The sequence below is a fragment of the Pistacia vera genome, unplaced genomic scaffold, assembly GCF_008641045.1.
Source record: "Pistacia vera cultivar Batoury unplaced genomic scaffold, PisVer_v2 Contig290, whole genome shotgun sequence".
Lineage (NCBI taxonomy): Eukaryota > Viridiplantae > Streptophyta > Magnoliopsida > Sapindales > Anacardiaceae > Pistacia > Pistacia vera.
This window is the reverse complement of record NW_022196102.1, coordinates 1,024,450-1,041,069: the sequence shown is the minus strand read 5'-3', so window position 1 is coordinate 1,041,069 and position 16,620 is coordinate 1,024,450. Positions and strand designations below refer to the sequence as shown.

Sequence of the window (16,620 nt, the reverse complement as noted above, 5' to 3'; positions counted from 1 at the left end):
AAAAAAAAAAAAAAAAAAAAAAAAAAAAAAGGTTGAAGACGAGAAGTGATTGATAATGGGGTGTCAATCATCGATAGGACGCGTAAAGGGGGTATTGGTCACTAATAAGACCTATAAAGGGGATCGCAATTTTTATAGATAGGCCTATTGGTAGATATCGGTTATTTCTCATCATCTTCAACCTTGGGACTGCCCTATAATTGATGCCACTAACATTGATCGATTGAAAGTCCCAGGTTTCATAAAAAACATCAAAATCCTTTAATTTGTAACATCCCTGGTTAGAAAATTAACCCAAACAACCAACATTAATCATATGTCTACATAAAATACCCTAATTAACATGTTTCTTACATTCTTATTTGACTCCAACACAATGCAATTTTTTTATATCAAAGATGTCAATAAAATAACATAATATCACCTGCATAAAATCGAAAAATTTAATGATTTGGTAGGGATATTAGTTATGGAGAATGGGTTAGATAGATTTTGAAGAAGAAGTTGAAGAAATAAGTTTGAGGGGGCAATTTCATCCTTCAAAATTAGAAAATTTTGGTTAGGCTATTTTATGAGATGCAATCCCCTATTGTGTTGAACATTGAGCAAATGTAGGCTAGATTTAGAATCAATAATATGGTTATACTAGAGTATTACTCTAAAATATTTTTTTCTTTAGTGGTGTTATCGACAAGTTTTAGTACATATATATACTAGAGTAAAAAATGCTTATAAAAGATTTAGTTTTGCTAAGTCAATCTTGAGTTTAAACCTAAAACGAAAAACAAAATAAATTTTAAGTCCTTACTTTAAATCTGCATAAAAATATATCTATATATATAATAATGCCAAATTATAAGTAACATATATCACAAATAATTCTTAAATATAGATGTTCACGTATTTTTAAAATCTCAAGTCATTAAACATTAACGACAAGTTTTATACAGTTTTTAATATATATATAAAAACATCGATTAAATTTTTATTACTTATTACTAGATAACACTAATAAATAATTTACTCGCATTAAAAAAAAAAAAAAAAAAGAATAATAATAAACTTGAAAGTTTGTACTTTGTCGACATCCCGGAGACAGATTTTTATATATCAAATAATGAAGTATCATATTATGATGTTTGTATTAAAAACGTACGTATAGGTAGAGTAGGATTTAATAATGCTAGTAGTAGTATGAGAAAATTATTATCGTCTTTTTTTAAGTAGCGAGCGTGACGTGATGGTGAACTCTAAATGCACGCATGTAGCAGAGGGGTTATTTAATTTTTACCCACCGGAGTACAGTCCCCTGTCGTGTGTCTTTGATTTCGTAATGTTTCAAAATTAATGCATGGTTGTACATTATTACGATGTCAAATTCCCAGGGACAAACTATTATTAATTGACGGCCCTATAGAATAATTTTGTTTATTGTTCATAAAATGATAGACTACAATTATTTTGTTTCATGTATACAATCAATCCACTATATCTTTCTAGTTTTTTTTTTTTTTTTTTTTTTAACGACCAGAGGTAGTTTGACTTATTAGATTCTTTATTTCCTAGTTGGACTAATTATCTTTTCCATTTGGCAGTTTTCCTAATTAGATTTATTGGCAGTTGATAAAATTATATAATGACCATTGAATCTTTAAGGGATGTAAGTCCATTGAATTGTCTTTAATCTTCAAGGGGAAGGGTTGTCTCGTGCAATCAAACAACTGTATGTAAGGACGATACCCCCATCATGTCTGGATCAGCTTACGTACATCTCAATTAATTTCTCGAGACCTTGAAACTATCGACAGGATAAAAATTTCACCTTTATTATCAATGAGGAAGGACTCGAACTCAGACTCTCTTGAGTAATGAGACCAACTACTTTGTATTATCCTTGGGATTATTGTTTCTTCTTATATGTTTTTAATTTCCAAGAACTGGAATTATTTTCAGCAACAGCTTCAGAAGTTAGAAATTGAATTGTCTTTAATCTTTATAATAGTGTTTTCATTATATACATTGACTTTTCTGCAAGGTTTAATGAAAAGCTGACTTCTACGTGACTACATATTTTCTTGTGTAAAGATCGAGTACTAATGGTAATATGGCAGCTTTTATTAATTAAAATTAAAAAAATGAAAATCAGTGTCGATAAAAGAAAAAGAAAGAAGGATTTTTAACCATATAAGTTGAGATTTTAAATATGGTGGATAGAGCATATATATTAATAAAGATGTAACAGTAGGCGACCAGTTTCTTTTCTCAGTAGACAAATTAGATCTTTCTGAGTCTCCAGTCTAGCTAAGCATAACAGTAATCAAGACGAACAAAGAAACAAAGTCACAGACAGATTTAAAAGCCTAAGCTAGAGAGAGAAAGAAGGCTATATGAGCCTGCATTTGGGTTTAGTTATTGATGGTGGTGTTGCAGGAGAGATGCTTGTTTGATGAGTCTGAGTTACACTCTTCTTTAAGATTGGTGGCTGTAATTGGGAAGAGCTGAAGGGTTTTGAGCGGTGGTCTAGATGCGCAGCATGATGGGGAAGGTGGTGGCGCCGCAGCCGCATCCATCATCATTATCCAATCACGACCGTACATTCCCATCAACGACTTCCCCATCTCAGCTCTACTTTCTGGTATATTCACCTTCCACGTGTGGTTCATCATCTGTTGGGGTGCATTTTCAGACTGTCCTCCCTGTTCAACACGTAAAAATTTCAAATAATTAAGAACTAAACATTAATGAAAATCTTCGTTCCTTCCTACCAATTCAGTTTTAAATAATTAAAAAATAATAATGTAGAGCAAACCAACCTATTTACAAGAAACCCTAAACAACTAAAACGGTAATTCTGATGAAATTCATATACAAATTTTTTAAATCCATGGTATATATCATGGATTTGGAAACAACAAGAATGGAAGCATACAATATGTTATAAGAGCCAAGTGAAAAGAATGATAACAATAAAAAAGATAAGGTAATTCTTTTTACCAATGAGAAATTCCTAGATTTTATAGACAATTGTATATTTAGTACACAAACATAGATATATGCGCAATTGAGATGTGATTTTACCTGGGGAAGGAATCTGACTGGACTGAAGCAGGAAAATTGTTGAAGAGGTGAAGAAGCACGAGAGTCAAAGTAGTGAAGAAGGTGGTGTTTTAGTTGACTATGGTTTGGCTGGTGATGATGATGATACAGTTGGTGTTGTTGTTGGAGTTGTTTTCCGAGCTTCCTTCTAAGCTTCTGTCTCTCCCTTGCTTTATGGTTCTGAAACCAATAGAACACATTCTTGCCTTCGATCCTGCCGTAAAAGGAGAGGTGGGTAGTGATGTGTTGAATTTGAGAAGCATTTGGAGTTCGAATCCCACTTCTGTACAATTCCTCTAAAATCATCAGCTGTTCCGGTGTTGGACACCACCTAGAGGAAGTTGCTGGAGACATTACAAAACAGTACAATAACTGTTCTTGGATCGGTTGCACTATCTTCTGATAAATATGAAAGCCGGGTTCAAAAGGAGAAAGATAAACTGAAAAGAAAAGTTTTAGAGACGACAGTGCAAAATCAGTAGAAAGTATAAAGAAAATATATAAAAGAGGAGAGACAAAAAGGATGGAGAGAGAGAGAGAGGCTCATATAGAGGAAAAAAGTACAAGGGCAGGTTGTCATGCTGATGTTTCCCTGAGAGGGGCATTCAAAGTGTAGGATTCAGTATATGCACAGACAGAGAGAGACAAGAGAGAAATATAAAGAAAGAGAAAGAATCTGGAGTTAGAGGAAGAGTGAATGAGCTTAAATGATTATGTCATTATCCTCTCATTATTATTCAGTTTCAACGGAATGAACAAGACATATATCCATGTAAAAAAAAAAAAAAAATTATTTCATGGTCCAGGACACACAGCCACCAGGTAAAATTCTGAACACAAAACTTTTCTCGAGGTCAATTTTCTGCTCCAACATCCAGCTACAGCGCGTGAAACACATTCCCTAAACTTTTTACAAAACATACATCCAAATATATATATTATGAAATATCGATCATAATAAAGGTTCATAGATTTTGGACTTGTAATTGAAACTTTGCGTAACATCATAGATAAATAATTTAATCCCTAGGTACGGTAATTAATTTTTTTTTATATCTTGAGGGGAATTAAATGTTAGTAAGGACATGGTTGGAGAAAGGTGATCTTATCTCTCCTCTAAAAATTTAATATTGTATGTATATTGAGAAACAATTAGAAAATATTGGAAAAACCTAAAGAAGTTATTGAATATATAAACTCGGCATACATTATAAGTGTGATATTTTAATCATCATTGGTTTGTCCAAAGGTCAACTAGGACTTTTGAGTGTATTATTCAAGAAATTCTAAATTCGACTCACTTGAGTTGAAATGATGATCACTGAGGAAATTTACCTAATTATCAACTTCAGATTTTAAGGTTTAGTTGAGATATGTACAACCTGATCAAACAACACCGGTCACGAAACAAAAATGTGTGCTGATTTGTTTGACATTCTTGTGATCTAAAACAGTTTATACATTTCTTATTATTTGGGGTTGTAAAACTGTTAATAACAAATACAAGATTTTGGCAGTGTTAAAACTATTTGACTCATTACACAGACCTGACATTAGCATTCACAACCAGCTGATATAAAGCAAGTAGGTGAAAGTCTCAGCTCTTTTGTCTTCTCTCTCCATACATAATATATTTTACGGTACAAAACGTGAGCTATGGACAACCACACTTACAAATTTCATAAATGCATGCAGATCAATGCTCTGTCCTTTTTGCATGGCCTTAATTATCCTGCGCTCTGTCAACATTCCCATTTTAATCTCCACCCTTCATTTCAAACACTAATACTAATTTCGTCCCACTCTTGCTTTTCCTTTTCTAGAATAAATGACTAAAGCAGTAGTGTATATTGTTAAATAATGGACTTTTACTGAACCATACAGTATGAGATTTGAGACAACACAAATGCTCCTGATTCATCCAATTTGTTCTATACAAATTATTATGATTTATGCATGTATTAAACTTTAATTTCCTCTCTTTGCTTTACAAAACTTCGTTAAAAGAAGAGAAGAGAAAATTTGAGGATAGAGTGGAATTAAAAGAACTAATTAATATATTGTAAACCAATTGAATATATATATATATATATATATAAAGTTTTAATTAAGTTAGGTAGTTATATATATAACATTATATAATAGGTCGTTTGAGGTATTAAATTAAAATCTTTTTCGTCTGAAATTAAAATCTTTTTCGTCTGAATCATAATGTCTGTATTTAAGTATGGTGGTCGAGTTACACTTTAACAGGTGACATACATAAGTTGGAGTTATGATAATGGAGAGTTGGCCATTGGAGAAATTAAAATATTCATAAATGAGAGAGGATGGAAAGGCCACCATGCTTGTGGAGAAATTTAATTTACTTGTTTTACAACTTATGAATTAGTCTTTAACCACGTACCTACCTTCAGAAAACAGAAGAAAAAAAGATTGTTGTTGGGGGGGAAGGGGGAGGGTGGGTTGTTGGGGGTTGGGTGTGGGTGGTGGTGGTGGTGTGGGGTTGTCTCTTTAGCCAGTTCAGCCTGCTCAAAGAACGACTTGTCACATTCAAAAAATAATATCCAACGATTACGATAACAATTGCAAGAGTAAAGAATTTTTTTTTTCAAGAAAAAAATGACAAAAACTGTCAAATCAAACCTGTAAATTTCTAATTTATGAATGCTTTCGTCATTCATGCACGGATGGTCTATATTTTGCTCAATGCCTTCCGATGCTGATTCGACTCTTCAATGTGTCCCTGCCATCTCATTCTCCTTTTATTCATTTCTTTTATTTTTTCTTACTTTTGTTTTTCCTTGACTTATCATATTATCTATTATACTTTTTTTTTTTAATAATAATCTAGTCAATTTATACGGATTTCAATTACTCATTCAAAGTTTTAAAATTATCTATCAGATAAAAACTCTAATGATCACTCCCATTAACAAATAAAAAAATATTCAAATTCAAAAACTTTTGAATAATACATTTAAAAGTTTTTATCCATTACACTTTTTTGTTTTAATACTTACAATTTTGGTCACTTTTTGAAAAAGAATTGTACCGCAGTTCGTTCGATTAATCTTTAATAAGTTCAATTTTCTTGGAAGCATGTTATTGAACGAGAGTAAAACAATTTATATTGAGATTAAAGAAATTAGTGGGCAGATTTAGATTCTGCAGAGGTCAATGCGGAGTGTGACTAGTAGCAGAGAGGAGACTCTCTGGTCAATATATGCAGACGTGATGAAGAAAGATGATTGGGACACGCTATATACGTTAGCGATTGGTGAGGCTCACTGTGATTTGACTACCGACAGATCAAGATTCCGTGTGTAAAGTAAGGCTATACCTGTTAGTGGGGAATGGAGCCACCTGCAGTTCTGCAAATTATACGCTCCATCATCTCACCCGTTCAATATTAGGAATTATCTTCAATCCTCATCGGGATGCAAATACCAGTAAGTAAAGTAACTGTTTAGACATCAAACCTTGACAAATTAGGGTGTGTCTGTATTTTATGTATATTATTATTTTATCATGAATCTATGACCCATGATTCTTGTATGACATTTATATTTGCAGTTGGAGAGAGTTTTTAAAATGAAGTCGATCACTTGAGAAAATAAGAATGTTGTTCTAAACCATTTTTGTAATATACCTAACGATTGGCATACAACTGTGATTACTTAAAAAATGAACACTAGTTCAAATTCTACATAAAGATTTCACTGTTTTTTTCCTTTTTCAGCCCCTGTCAAAGCTTGACCTTGATTGAGAACTAGACAGTGAACATAATTCAAACTTCCATTTCGCAGTTCAAGGAAAGGCTCAAAATATAATTTTTCTTTTTAAAAGAAAAAAATTCTCCCCTATATGGTGATCCATAGGATTTCTCTTAAAGTATTCGAGAAAATAAACAAAAAGGATGTGAATATATTATTTTTCTCATATAGAAAATTACTCAAATGTTTGGGCCCCATATACTTGACCGTATTGTTTGGGTATTTAAATACTTGAGTATATACAAATTAGAGATGATTGATGATATGGAATGAAAAATGTGTGTGCATGTGTATATATATATATATAATCCTTGGTAGGAGTTGGATGAAGGTAATCCAAACTGTCAGTGGGGAGTGACCTATTCACCATTGATTTTGAGATTAATGAACAGTGCCACTTCCCAAGATAGTAAATATAGTAGTCTCCACTCTGTAAATCAGACCAAAAAGTGAAGTTAAATAAATTGCACTCTCTCATAAAACCAAACCCAGATCCTAACTGAGGCTGCATAAGTATTTACATAAAGTAGCTGCAATATAATCAGAAACATATTGTGATGGAACGCATCAAAGTTATGACCATTCACGTTCTCTAAAAAGGCTAGGCCAAAAGCAAAAGCTAAGAAGAGGCCACTGTTTGTTTTAGTTAAAAAGCTGGCTTTGTTTCCTGTATATGTTTCTTAAATACTAATAAATTTTCGGATTAATAACAGTCTGTTGAATAATTAATTAAAAAGTTGTTTATTTTTAACTCTTGGGGAGAAACTGGTCCCTCTTGGCTTGAACTTCAGTCTTTCCCTTAGTTGAAGAAAGCTGTAACGAAATTCGTTAAATGCTAATCAATATATTAAGGGGGTGTTTGTCTAAGATAAGTACTGTTGTATTAAACATGGGAGACCTCATAAATGCAGCTGGCTTACACTAATATAGAGTTTTGAACCGACACGCAAATTATTCTGGAAATCTGTGTTTTATTTCATCCGTCCCTTTTTATTTGGTAGTTGTGGAATTGAAAGTCTAGTTCTCCTTCTTCGTGATCACTGTTAAATTCATTAGTTACGGAACTAAGGTGAAAATTCCTGGCCTGAAAATTAATTCTATACCTTCCTTATATATTAGTATTACACATGTCAAATTCAAGTCTTACAAAAAATAAAAATAATTTAATTACTCATAACTCTTTATTTTTCTATTATTTACAATATAGAAATGCGTAGTGACCATCGAGAAATAAATTCATGAAATATATATATGACGAAGATGCATGCAAATAAAATATAGTGGTAGAAATTAAAGGGAAAAAATGAGAGAAAAAAAGTTATTTAACTTGATAGATAGACAAATAAACCTTATATATATAAATACATTAATCTTTATGCCACCATTAAAGGTTCGATTGTGTTAATTCTAAAGATAGACCTTCCTCTTGTGCTTAATCCCAAAAGGGGTAACCTCTCTGTCGCACATATCTGAGCCATGCCAGACATTCCTAGGCAGATACCGTCGAAAATAGAAATATTCTGAGCTGTGATGAGACCCCTCTAGCGCCCTAATATGTGCAAAACCAGGACGCCAATCATCTTTCCCAGTCAATTTGACATACAGATAACAAACAGGTGACTCCACGCATTGTCCTGTTACTTGAAATTCGTCCACATTGCAAGCTTGAAATGGCTTTCTAGGCACATCATCAAGGACATCAGGTGCTAATGGATCCACTTTCCTTACATGCTTGGAGTTTAGATGTTTCACCAAGATGTCATTAGATTTCGTGTCACCAAATCTCAGGCTTACACGGTTTGAGGTTGCGGCACCCCTAGTGCATGTTGTTTCTATTGTCACCGTGTAGTTACAGTTTTGCTGCTGTAAACAATAGATAGTGAGAGGAATTATTAGTTGAATAATACTTCACTTACAAACTTTGTATATAAAAAATTAACGAGACATATAATGTTGCATGACTATACAACACACTTAATAAGGGAGACAAAGCTCTCATTTAAAACAATCTCTAAATCTATATAAAACCATTAATGAAAGAGAATCCAGACCGCAAGACATAAATTATTACCTTCTCTTTTAATTTGTGGAGATTTTCACCTCCTGCAAGTAAACCTAGCGAAAGCACGCAACATAGGAAGATCAATCCCCTGCAGTTATTGATTCTCATCGCTCTCTCGATCGACCTCAAATTAACAGGCACACGTAGTATCCCGTGATGCAACTTAAATATAGCATGAATAATTTGTTCTTTCCTTCACATAGCAAAAAGTTATATTCTTGTTAGCTTTATATGTTATAGCCCAGGTGATATATGAATACATCACAGGAGGGTTCCTTAAAGTTTACTTATGCTTTCTGCTTTTATCACGGATAAATCTTCTCTTTTCAAGAGCAAAGCATCTTTATAATCTTAATCTTTTTTTATCTCTTTAGTTAAAGATGGATTCTGTAATGTACTTTACGCGATCGATATGTTTGCTTTGCATGTTAGAATTTTTCCTTTCCGTCAAATTAATTTTAGACTATACGCCCCTCTTTCCGTTGGCATACACACGCACGCACAGAATTTTAACAATAACTCCACAAATTGAAGCATTGTCAACAGTCTGAATAAGGGATAATTAAATTAACGCCTGTAGTTATATATCTTAAAACACAATAAACCCCCAGTAAATAATTAAAAAAAAAAAAAAAATCGATCGAACGTTGACAATTCATGAGGTTTATTGTGAAAATATTTAGGGGTTTAAGCAGATAGAACTTTGTGTGATTCTCAATTCTACAATATATACGCTTAGAAGAAACAGTTAATTATAGGTCTATTACATATGCGTGGTTGTTGTGAAAGAATGGATCATCCATGTTGAAACCACGACAAAAAACACACAATAAAGAAAAACAAAATAGTAAAAGAGAACACATGATTTGCTCTTGTTCGTTTCAATTAAGAAACTACGTCCAGCATTCAAATAGGGAATTTTTTATTAAGTATCAGAAATCTGGCAACACATACAAAGTAGATGCTGACAGTTTCCCTCTCACTCTCTGTTCTTTTTTTTTTTTTTTTCTTTTCCACGCTAGGTTTCTCACAATTATAGAATATATATAATAGAATACCTAACCCTATTTTTATTTACCCCATCTAATCTGACCCGGACACAAATATTAATAAACTAATTCTAAAACCAATTAATAATTGAAATTACTTTGAGTTGTTGTAAGCTGATAATTAAGATAAGTATACACCATATTCAATAATCCACATATAAGTTTTAAGCAGCGTCCAAATTATGATTATTTTTCCTAGGATGTCCTTAACTTGAGATCTAAATAAATTACGAATATACTGTACGTGTATGTGTATAATATGTGCATTGAAAAAGTTGTGAAATACAAATTTATGGCTAGGTTGAAGTAGTAAGGAAGCAGTAATGCAGAATTTATTTTTGACGGGTCTGGATTTGCATAATGAGGTAGGTATTTGGTTAGAATTTATTTCAGGATGAATTGTGCACAGTTGTTAATATTAAATATAGATGGACATTGTGTTTGTCAAAATAACGTCATCGCAGTCTTATTGTCGAAAATATGATGATGAATATATATATATATCATTGGTTCTTCCGAGAAAGTGTGAACAAGAAATGGAGGCTCCACTCTCTTTAATAATGTCTCCCAGTCCCGCCATCATCATCAATACAACATATTTTCCCATTTTTGTTAAAGAAACTCAGACAAACGCTTTGGGCCTTTCGACCCGTAAACTGAAAGCCCATCCCAACTCTCCAGGTGAAGCTGGATATTATGCTTTGAAATCTGTTTCATGTTTTATAAATTAAGAGTGGTGTGAGGGAACTGATTTTTAACCCCATCAAAGTGTTTTTTTTTTTTTTTTTAATCTATGACCGAGGTATACTAGTTAATTTACACGCATCTTAACTAATCACTTGCATGTATCTTAACTAATCTTTATGGTCCATTAAACACTTTATAAACTCAATAATTCAAAGTAGGTCAGAGCCAATCTGTAAATCCGTCTAAAAAAAGGACAAATGACTCAAGAAAAGTTTTGACAAGATCACGTCTCTCCTTAAGGGTGCTTTGGACTATAAGAGCTTCAAAGATTTTGATATGGTCATGTAGGCTGTTAATGAAGATGTTTCTTTGAAGCAACAAATTTTTGCTGATCTTGAAAAATATTGTCCACCATATTGCAGACTTGCAAGTAACACTTCCACAATTGACTTGAATTTGATCGGTGAGCGCACTAAGTGTTAGGATCGGATTGTTGGAGCCCATTTCTTCAGTCCGGCTCATATCATGGAACTCTTGGAAATTGTTCGTCCTAAAAAGATTTCTTCCCAAGTGATTGTGGACTTACTCGATATTGGTAAAAAGATAAAGAAGACTCCAGTTGTGGTCGGTAATTGCATCGGCTTTGCTGTCAACACTCAACAGGATGTTCTTCCCTTGCACATTTCACATAGGACGTAGCCAAAATTCTGTGTTAGTGGTTCAAAACATTAAAATTGGTAAATTTATAATAAGATATATATTGAAGTACTAAATATAAAAAATGTATTTTTAAAAGTTATATATACCAAATTATCAATTTTACAATTGTTCTCCACGATTTTTCATATTCTGAAAACATTATATAATTGTTTCATTGACAATTTCATCAAATATCTCTCTCTCAATATATGTAATAAGACAACTATTTAACAATTGATCTCCTATTCGATTCTATAGTCAATTTTTCACAATCTTCATTGCAGAAAACGTTCTTTCAACATTTGCAATTGCAACAGGTAATATCAATGTTAATTTCATGTTTAAAAAGATAACAACACAAACAAAAACATCCTTATTTTCTGCACTATACTCCAAACAATTTGCATATTCTCTAAACCAAATAGGATTAAAACGGCACATTACATTCTCAATTGCTCACTTTTTAAAATTATGATTGTGTGGTTGGCAAGGTCTTTTTTGCAAGTATGTCTTTCTCCCTCTGTCTCTATCATTAGGATGATATTCTAAAATTTCAATCCTCAATCCAGGATCTGCAGGAAGACTACTCAAGTTAAGCTTAACATATATTTGTCTTGAACTAGATTTCATAGGCTCATTATGAACACTATTGTGACGCCTTATGTTTTGTTCAATTGATGGTTCCTCATTAGAAAACTTTCTTTCGATAAAAAAACTTGTCCATAACTAAAAAAAAAAAAAAAAGAATTTTTATTACCACAAATATAATTTGTTTGCAATTACAATTAAAAAACAACACAAATTTATCAAAATTCAACTCATAACTTAGGTTTTTCAAACAATTTCTACTAACCCAATAAAATTCAACTCATAAACCCATGAAAACTCATCAAATCTAACTCTAAATATCAAGCAACTAACCAATATATCGAAATTAAACCAAATCCCCAAATCTCAATAACTTAAGGTTTCATCAATTCTTTAAACCATATTCAAAATTAACTCAATAACTAACTACAATTTATCAAACCTAACTTAAAACAACAATTAATTAACCCATACCTCAACATAAATAAGATTAAATCAAAACCCACATTAAAATTTAGGAATTATTTCAAACTCATTTATTAAACTCAATAAAAACTCATAACTCATGATCTTTCATCAATTAAGAAAGCTAAAAGAAAAGAATTAATTTTAAGTAAAAAAAATAAAAATGTAGTATCATCTTACCTTGTAATCCAAAGTAGTAATCTTTCTTGAGTATCCAACCAAAAGAAAAATATAATATGAGAGCAAAAGAGAGGAAATAAAGAAAAAAAAAGTTTAAAAAGAATTAATTAATAATTTTTTTTATTCGATCAATATAAAGTTAAGTGGGATTAAAATCGTAAAATCTATAAACTATTAATATTTTTTTAAAATTTTTAGAAAGTTCAATGGTTCAATTGAACCCAGAAACCACTATGTGAGTACGTGTCTGCTTACATACGGGCAGCTTTTTGGCTTGTTGAACGTGGAGCAGATCCTTATCTGATTGATGGGGCAATTACCAAATTTAGAATGCCAATGGATCCTTTCAGATTGGCTAACCTTATTGGTTTTGGAGTGGCAATTGCAACTAGCATGCAATTTATCGAGAATTTCCCTGAGAGAACCTATAGATCAAGGATTATCCCAATAATGCAAGACGATAAAAGAGCAGGTGAAACCACCCGCAAAGGATTCTACTAGTATGATGATAAATGCAAAACTAGACCAGATCTTGAACTAAAGAAATACATTGAGAAGGCTCGGAGTGCCATTGACCCAATGTTTTCTGATTTATCAGAGAAGGACATTGTAGAGATGATATTCTTCCCAGTGGTTAATGAGGCCTGTTGAGTATTTGCCGAAGGTATTGCAGTCAAAGCTGTTGAGCTTGATGTTTCTGCTGTAAAGGGCATGGGTTTTCCAACTTATAGGGGAGGTAGGGTTGTGTAAAATTACCTGCTATCCAAACCGAAATGAATCGAATTTTTCGGGTACTGAAAATTCGGGTAAGAGTTTATAAGGTATTCAAATATTCGGTTTGGTTATGGGTTACATTATAAAATTAATCCGGGTACCCAAAACCCGGTGTAATTAAAAAAAAATTAAAAGATCAAAAGTTTAAAAATTAAAACACAATTTATTAATTATTATTTCCTTTCTTATCTTTGACTCAGAACAAAAGTGAAAAGGCCTAAATTAATTTATTTTAACCGAAAACGTTATTTGCCTATTTCTTCTCCAGACTCCAGTACGCATCTTATTCTTCAATTCTTCTTGATCTCGAGCTCGACTTCTCCAGTTCTCCACCACTCCATTTCGCATCTTCTTCTTCAATTCTTCTTGATCTCGACTTCTCCATCTCTCCACCACTCCAGTTCACATCTTCTTCTCCAATTCTTCAACATTCTCGTTCCAGCTGTTCTCCTTCTCAATTTTTGTGTCAGTTCTCAGTTCGATTAAGTAGTTCAAAAGTACGTGTTTTCTTATTTAGTTATTTTCAGTTTGATTAATTTTTTTCTATTTTTTATTTTTGGGTTCCTTTATCTCATTAATTTTTAATTATCTAACAGTTGACATAATTAATTAAGAAAAATCAAGCATTTAAGGAAGATGAAACTTGTGAAGGGATCTTCCAATCTAATCAAGTAATTAAAAACTAGAATCAAAAGCTTTTTACAAATGATTTTGTGTATTTTAAATTGTCAGCTTTGACTAAGATCATTTTTTTTTCCTAAAATTGGCTAATGTGTTTGACATTTTATAATTGTATTTTTCTTTTTTAGTTTTTGTTATCTGCCAAATTTTTCTTTCTTTATATTTAGTTTACTATTTGTATTTGCAGTGAAACAAAATGTCATGCTAGCTACAAAGCTCACTTTTGGTTTATTTTGAGTTAATTTAATTGCTTTTAACGATGAGTAAGTTTTGTTGGGTTTTAATTACTTATATTTGTCATCTTTAATAAATTGCAGTGTTGATTTTAATGGTAATGATGCTAGTTTTTGGGTGGAAGTCTACTGGGCTTTTTGTGGGCATTTGCTATGCTACAGTGTTGTGTTTAGTGGAATAAATATATAAGACATTTTTTATTTCTAATTTTCTATACACTTTTTGGTGGAATAAATGTAAAAGACTTTAATTACACTTTTTTTTTTCTATAAATTATGAATTGTATTTGTTTGTAGTAGTTGCAATGTAAAACATTTGATGTTTAGTGTATATTAAATCAACTTGATGAATTCTGAAAGTAAAATTATTCTGTAATGTAAAAATATAAGGCAATTTAGAAAAACAAATTTGGTTCAGAAACCGGGTACCCAGTAACCGAACCAAAATTTTGAATACCCTAAAAATTGGTTCGATTACCGAGTATGCTAATAGAGGTACTTGAATATTTGGGTCAGAAACCAGGTACCCAATAACCGAACCAAAATTTCGAGTACCCTAAAAATTGGTTTGATTACCGGGTATGCTAATAGAGGTACTTGAATATTTGGGTCTAGGTCAAAAAATGGCAAAACCGATTCAGATATCCGGTTTTACACAGCCTGAAGGGAAGGTATCATGTTGTAGGTGACTTTCTGGGATCGAAGTACATCTTTTCAAGATTGGAGGAATGGTCAAAACTGTATGGAGAATTTTTCAAGCCTTGTGCCTTCTTGGCTGAAAGAGCAGCGAAGGGAGCTCCTCTGAGTGATCTGGTGGTCAATGCTTCACATATAATCGCAACCCATTAATTAATTAATTATCATTTGTTGTGACTGTTTGGTTTATAGTTTATACTGTTTGGAACACGTGATTGTTGCAGAGTCAAATGAATTGGACCTACATACTTGAGAGTATCTTCCTACATGCTCCTACATTGGAATTTTTAAGGTTGTCCTAGCTGTTTGCTAAAGTTGTAGGATCAAGGACTGTAAAATCCTATGATCCTTGTCGCAACTCCACAACTATCATCAAGAACTTCAATGCAACAAAGATAAGGCTTAAATGTTGAGTTCATCATAAAATTTGCAATTTAATCAAAATTACAATACAAACTGACTAGGGAAGAGAAATATCATCTAGATGTCTATCATGAAAAACACTTTATATGTACAAAAAATTGGCATTAGCACAGCCAAAGAAATTGAATGCATATTAATTAAAAAAAAAAAAAAAGGAGAGAGAAATGACAAATTCTCCCAATGACAAGCAATGTAATCAAATAAAAATAACAATAGTTGTCTCCCTGTTGTCTAAACCATTTGCTGTTACACTCAATATAATGAGGTGAATTACTGACAGCATTTCTTCTGTAATTTCTTCATCAATTGTTGTTGTTGTTGTTGTTGTTTTTTTTTTTTTTTTTTTTCCTTTTTTGAGGAAGGCATGGCAATGATCTTTGTGTGCCATAACATATTTAATGACTTTTGGTCTGAATGAACTTGAACTGTAATACTTGCAATCAATGTTGTTCACAGAACCCCACTTATACAGATATTTGGTTGTACAGAGGAAAAAAAGCACATGGACATGGCATGAAAAAGCACGAAGAGGCTTGGGCTAGTAGAGATATGAAACTTATTGGGAAATACCGCCGCTAGACGATTGTGCCGACATAGCCTAATCCTGTGATGAGGAAGGTAATGGTTTGGAGGAAAAGGTATATATAGTAACGGTTCTTCCCATGGACATAATCATAGCATCCACAGAAGAAAAGGAACGATGCGATTCCATGCTCCAGAGTGTTTAATCTATCTGTAATTTTGAATCGAGGTCTTTTGATGATTTTGGTGTTTGTTTTGTTCTTGGCTTCAGCTGCCTTATTCTTGAGGGTATCTCCCAATTTTTTTGTGACAACCCATTCATTAGCCTTTCCAGCTTCAAGTAAACCAATGAATGTGGCCTTAGTTCAATGCAAAGACATCACATTCTCGAAAAGAATCCAGTAAAGCAACAGGTGAAAAGTGAACTTCCCAGTACATTCAAAGCCTTCCGATTCCAGCAGCACCGTTGGTCTTGTGGTCCTGCTAATCTGTTCAGGAAAATGGTGATGGAGATTGTTAGAAACAAGAAAGTTAGATTCTGGAAGAAAGTATATGTTAGAAACAAGAAAGGTTATTGTGTATTCTTGGGTAAAGCTCTTATCTCTTGGAAAAGTAAGAAACAAACCAGGGTATCCAAATCTTTTCTCGAAGCTGAATACAGGTCCATGGCCTCTATTACTTGTAAGTTG

At 32.5% G+C, this 16,620-nt stretch overlaps 2 protein-coding genes and 1 pseudogene across 3 annotated transcripts; 1 reads left to right on the top strand and 2 right to left on the bottom strand.

Annotated features, from left to right (window-relative positions):
* Positions 1-2,356: 2,356 nt before the first annotated feature.
* LOC116134651 (WUSCHEL-related homeobox 3) lies at positions 2,357-3,459 on the bottom strand. The gene is made up of 2 exons (XM_031420322.1): positions 3,054-3,459; positions 2,357-2,674 (listed from the first exon to the last, which is right to left on the bottom strand). The coding sequence occupies exons 1-2, from the start codon at positions 3,448-3,450 to the stop codon at positions 2,406-2,408; spliced, it is 666 nt and encodes a 221-aa protein (XP_031276182.1). The 5' UTR covers positions 3,451-3,459; the 3' UTR covers positions 2,357-2,405.
* A 4,719-nt stretch (positions 3,460-8,178) lies between these two features.
* LOC116134647 (embryo-specific protein ATS3A-like) lies at positions 8,179-9,092 on the bottom strand. Of its 2 annotated transcripts, none has more exons than XM_031420318.1 (2): positions 8,944-9,092; positions 8,179-8,732 (listed from the first exon to the last, which is right to left on the bottom strand). In XM_031420318.1, the coding sequence occupies exons 1-2, from the start codon at positions 9,040-9,042 to the stop codon at positions 8,280-8,282; spliced, it is 552 nt and encodes a 183-aa protein (XP_031276178.1). In that variant the 5' UTR covers positions 9,043-9,092; the 3' UTR covers positions 8,179-8,279. The 2 variants fall into 2 exon arrangements, with proteins under 2 accessions (XP_031276178.1, XP_031276177.1); XM_031420317.1 differs by having other exon boundaries at positions 8,179-8,735; positions 8,944-9,084.
* A 1,214-nt stretch (positions 9,093-10,306) lies between these two features.
* On the top strand, positions 10,307-15,988 carry LOC116134706 (annotated as a pseudogene).
* Positions 15,989-16,620: the final 632 nt, after the last annotated feature.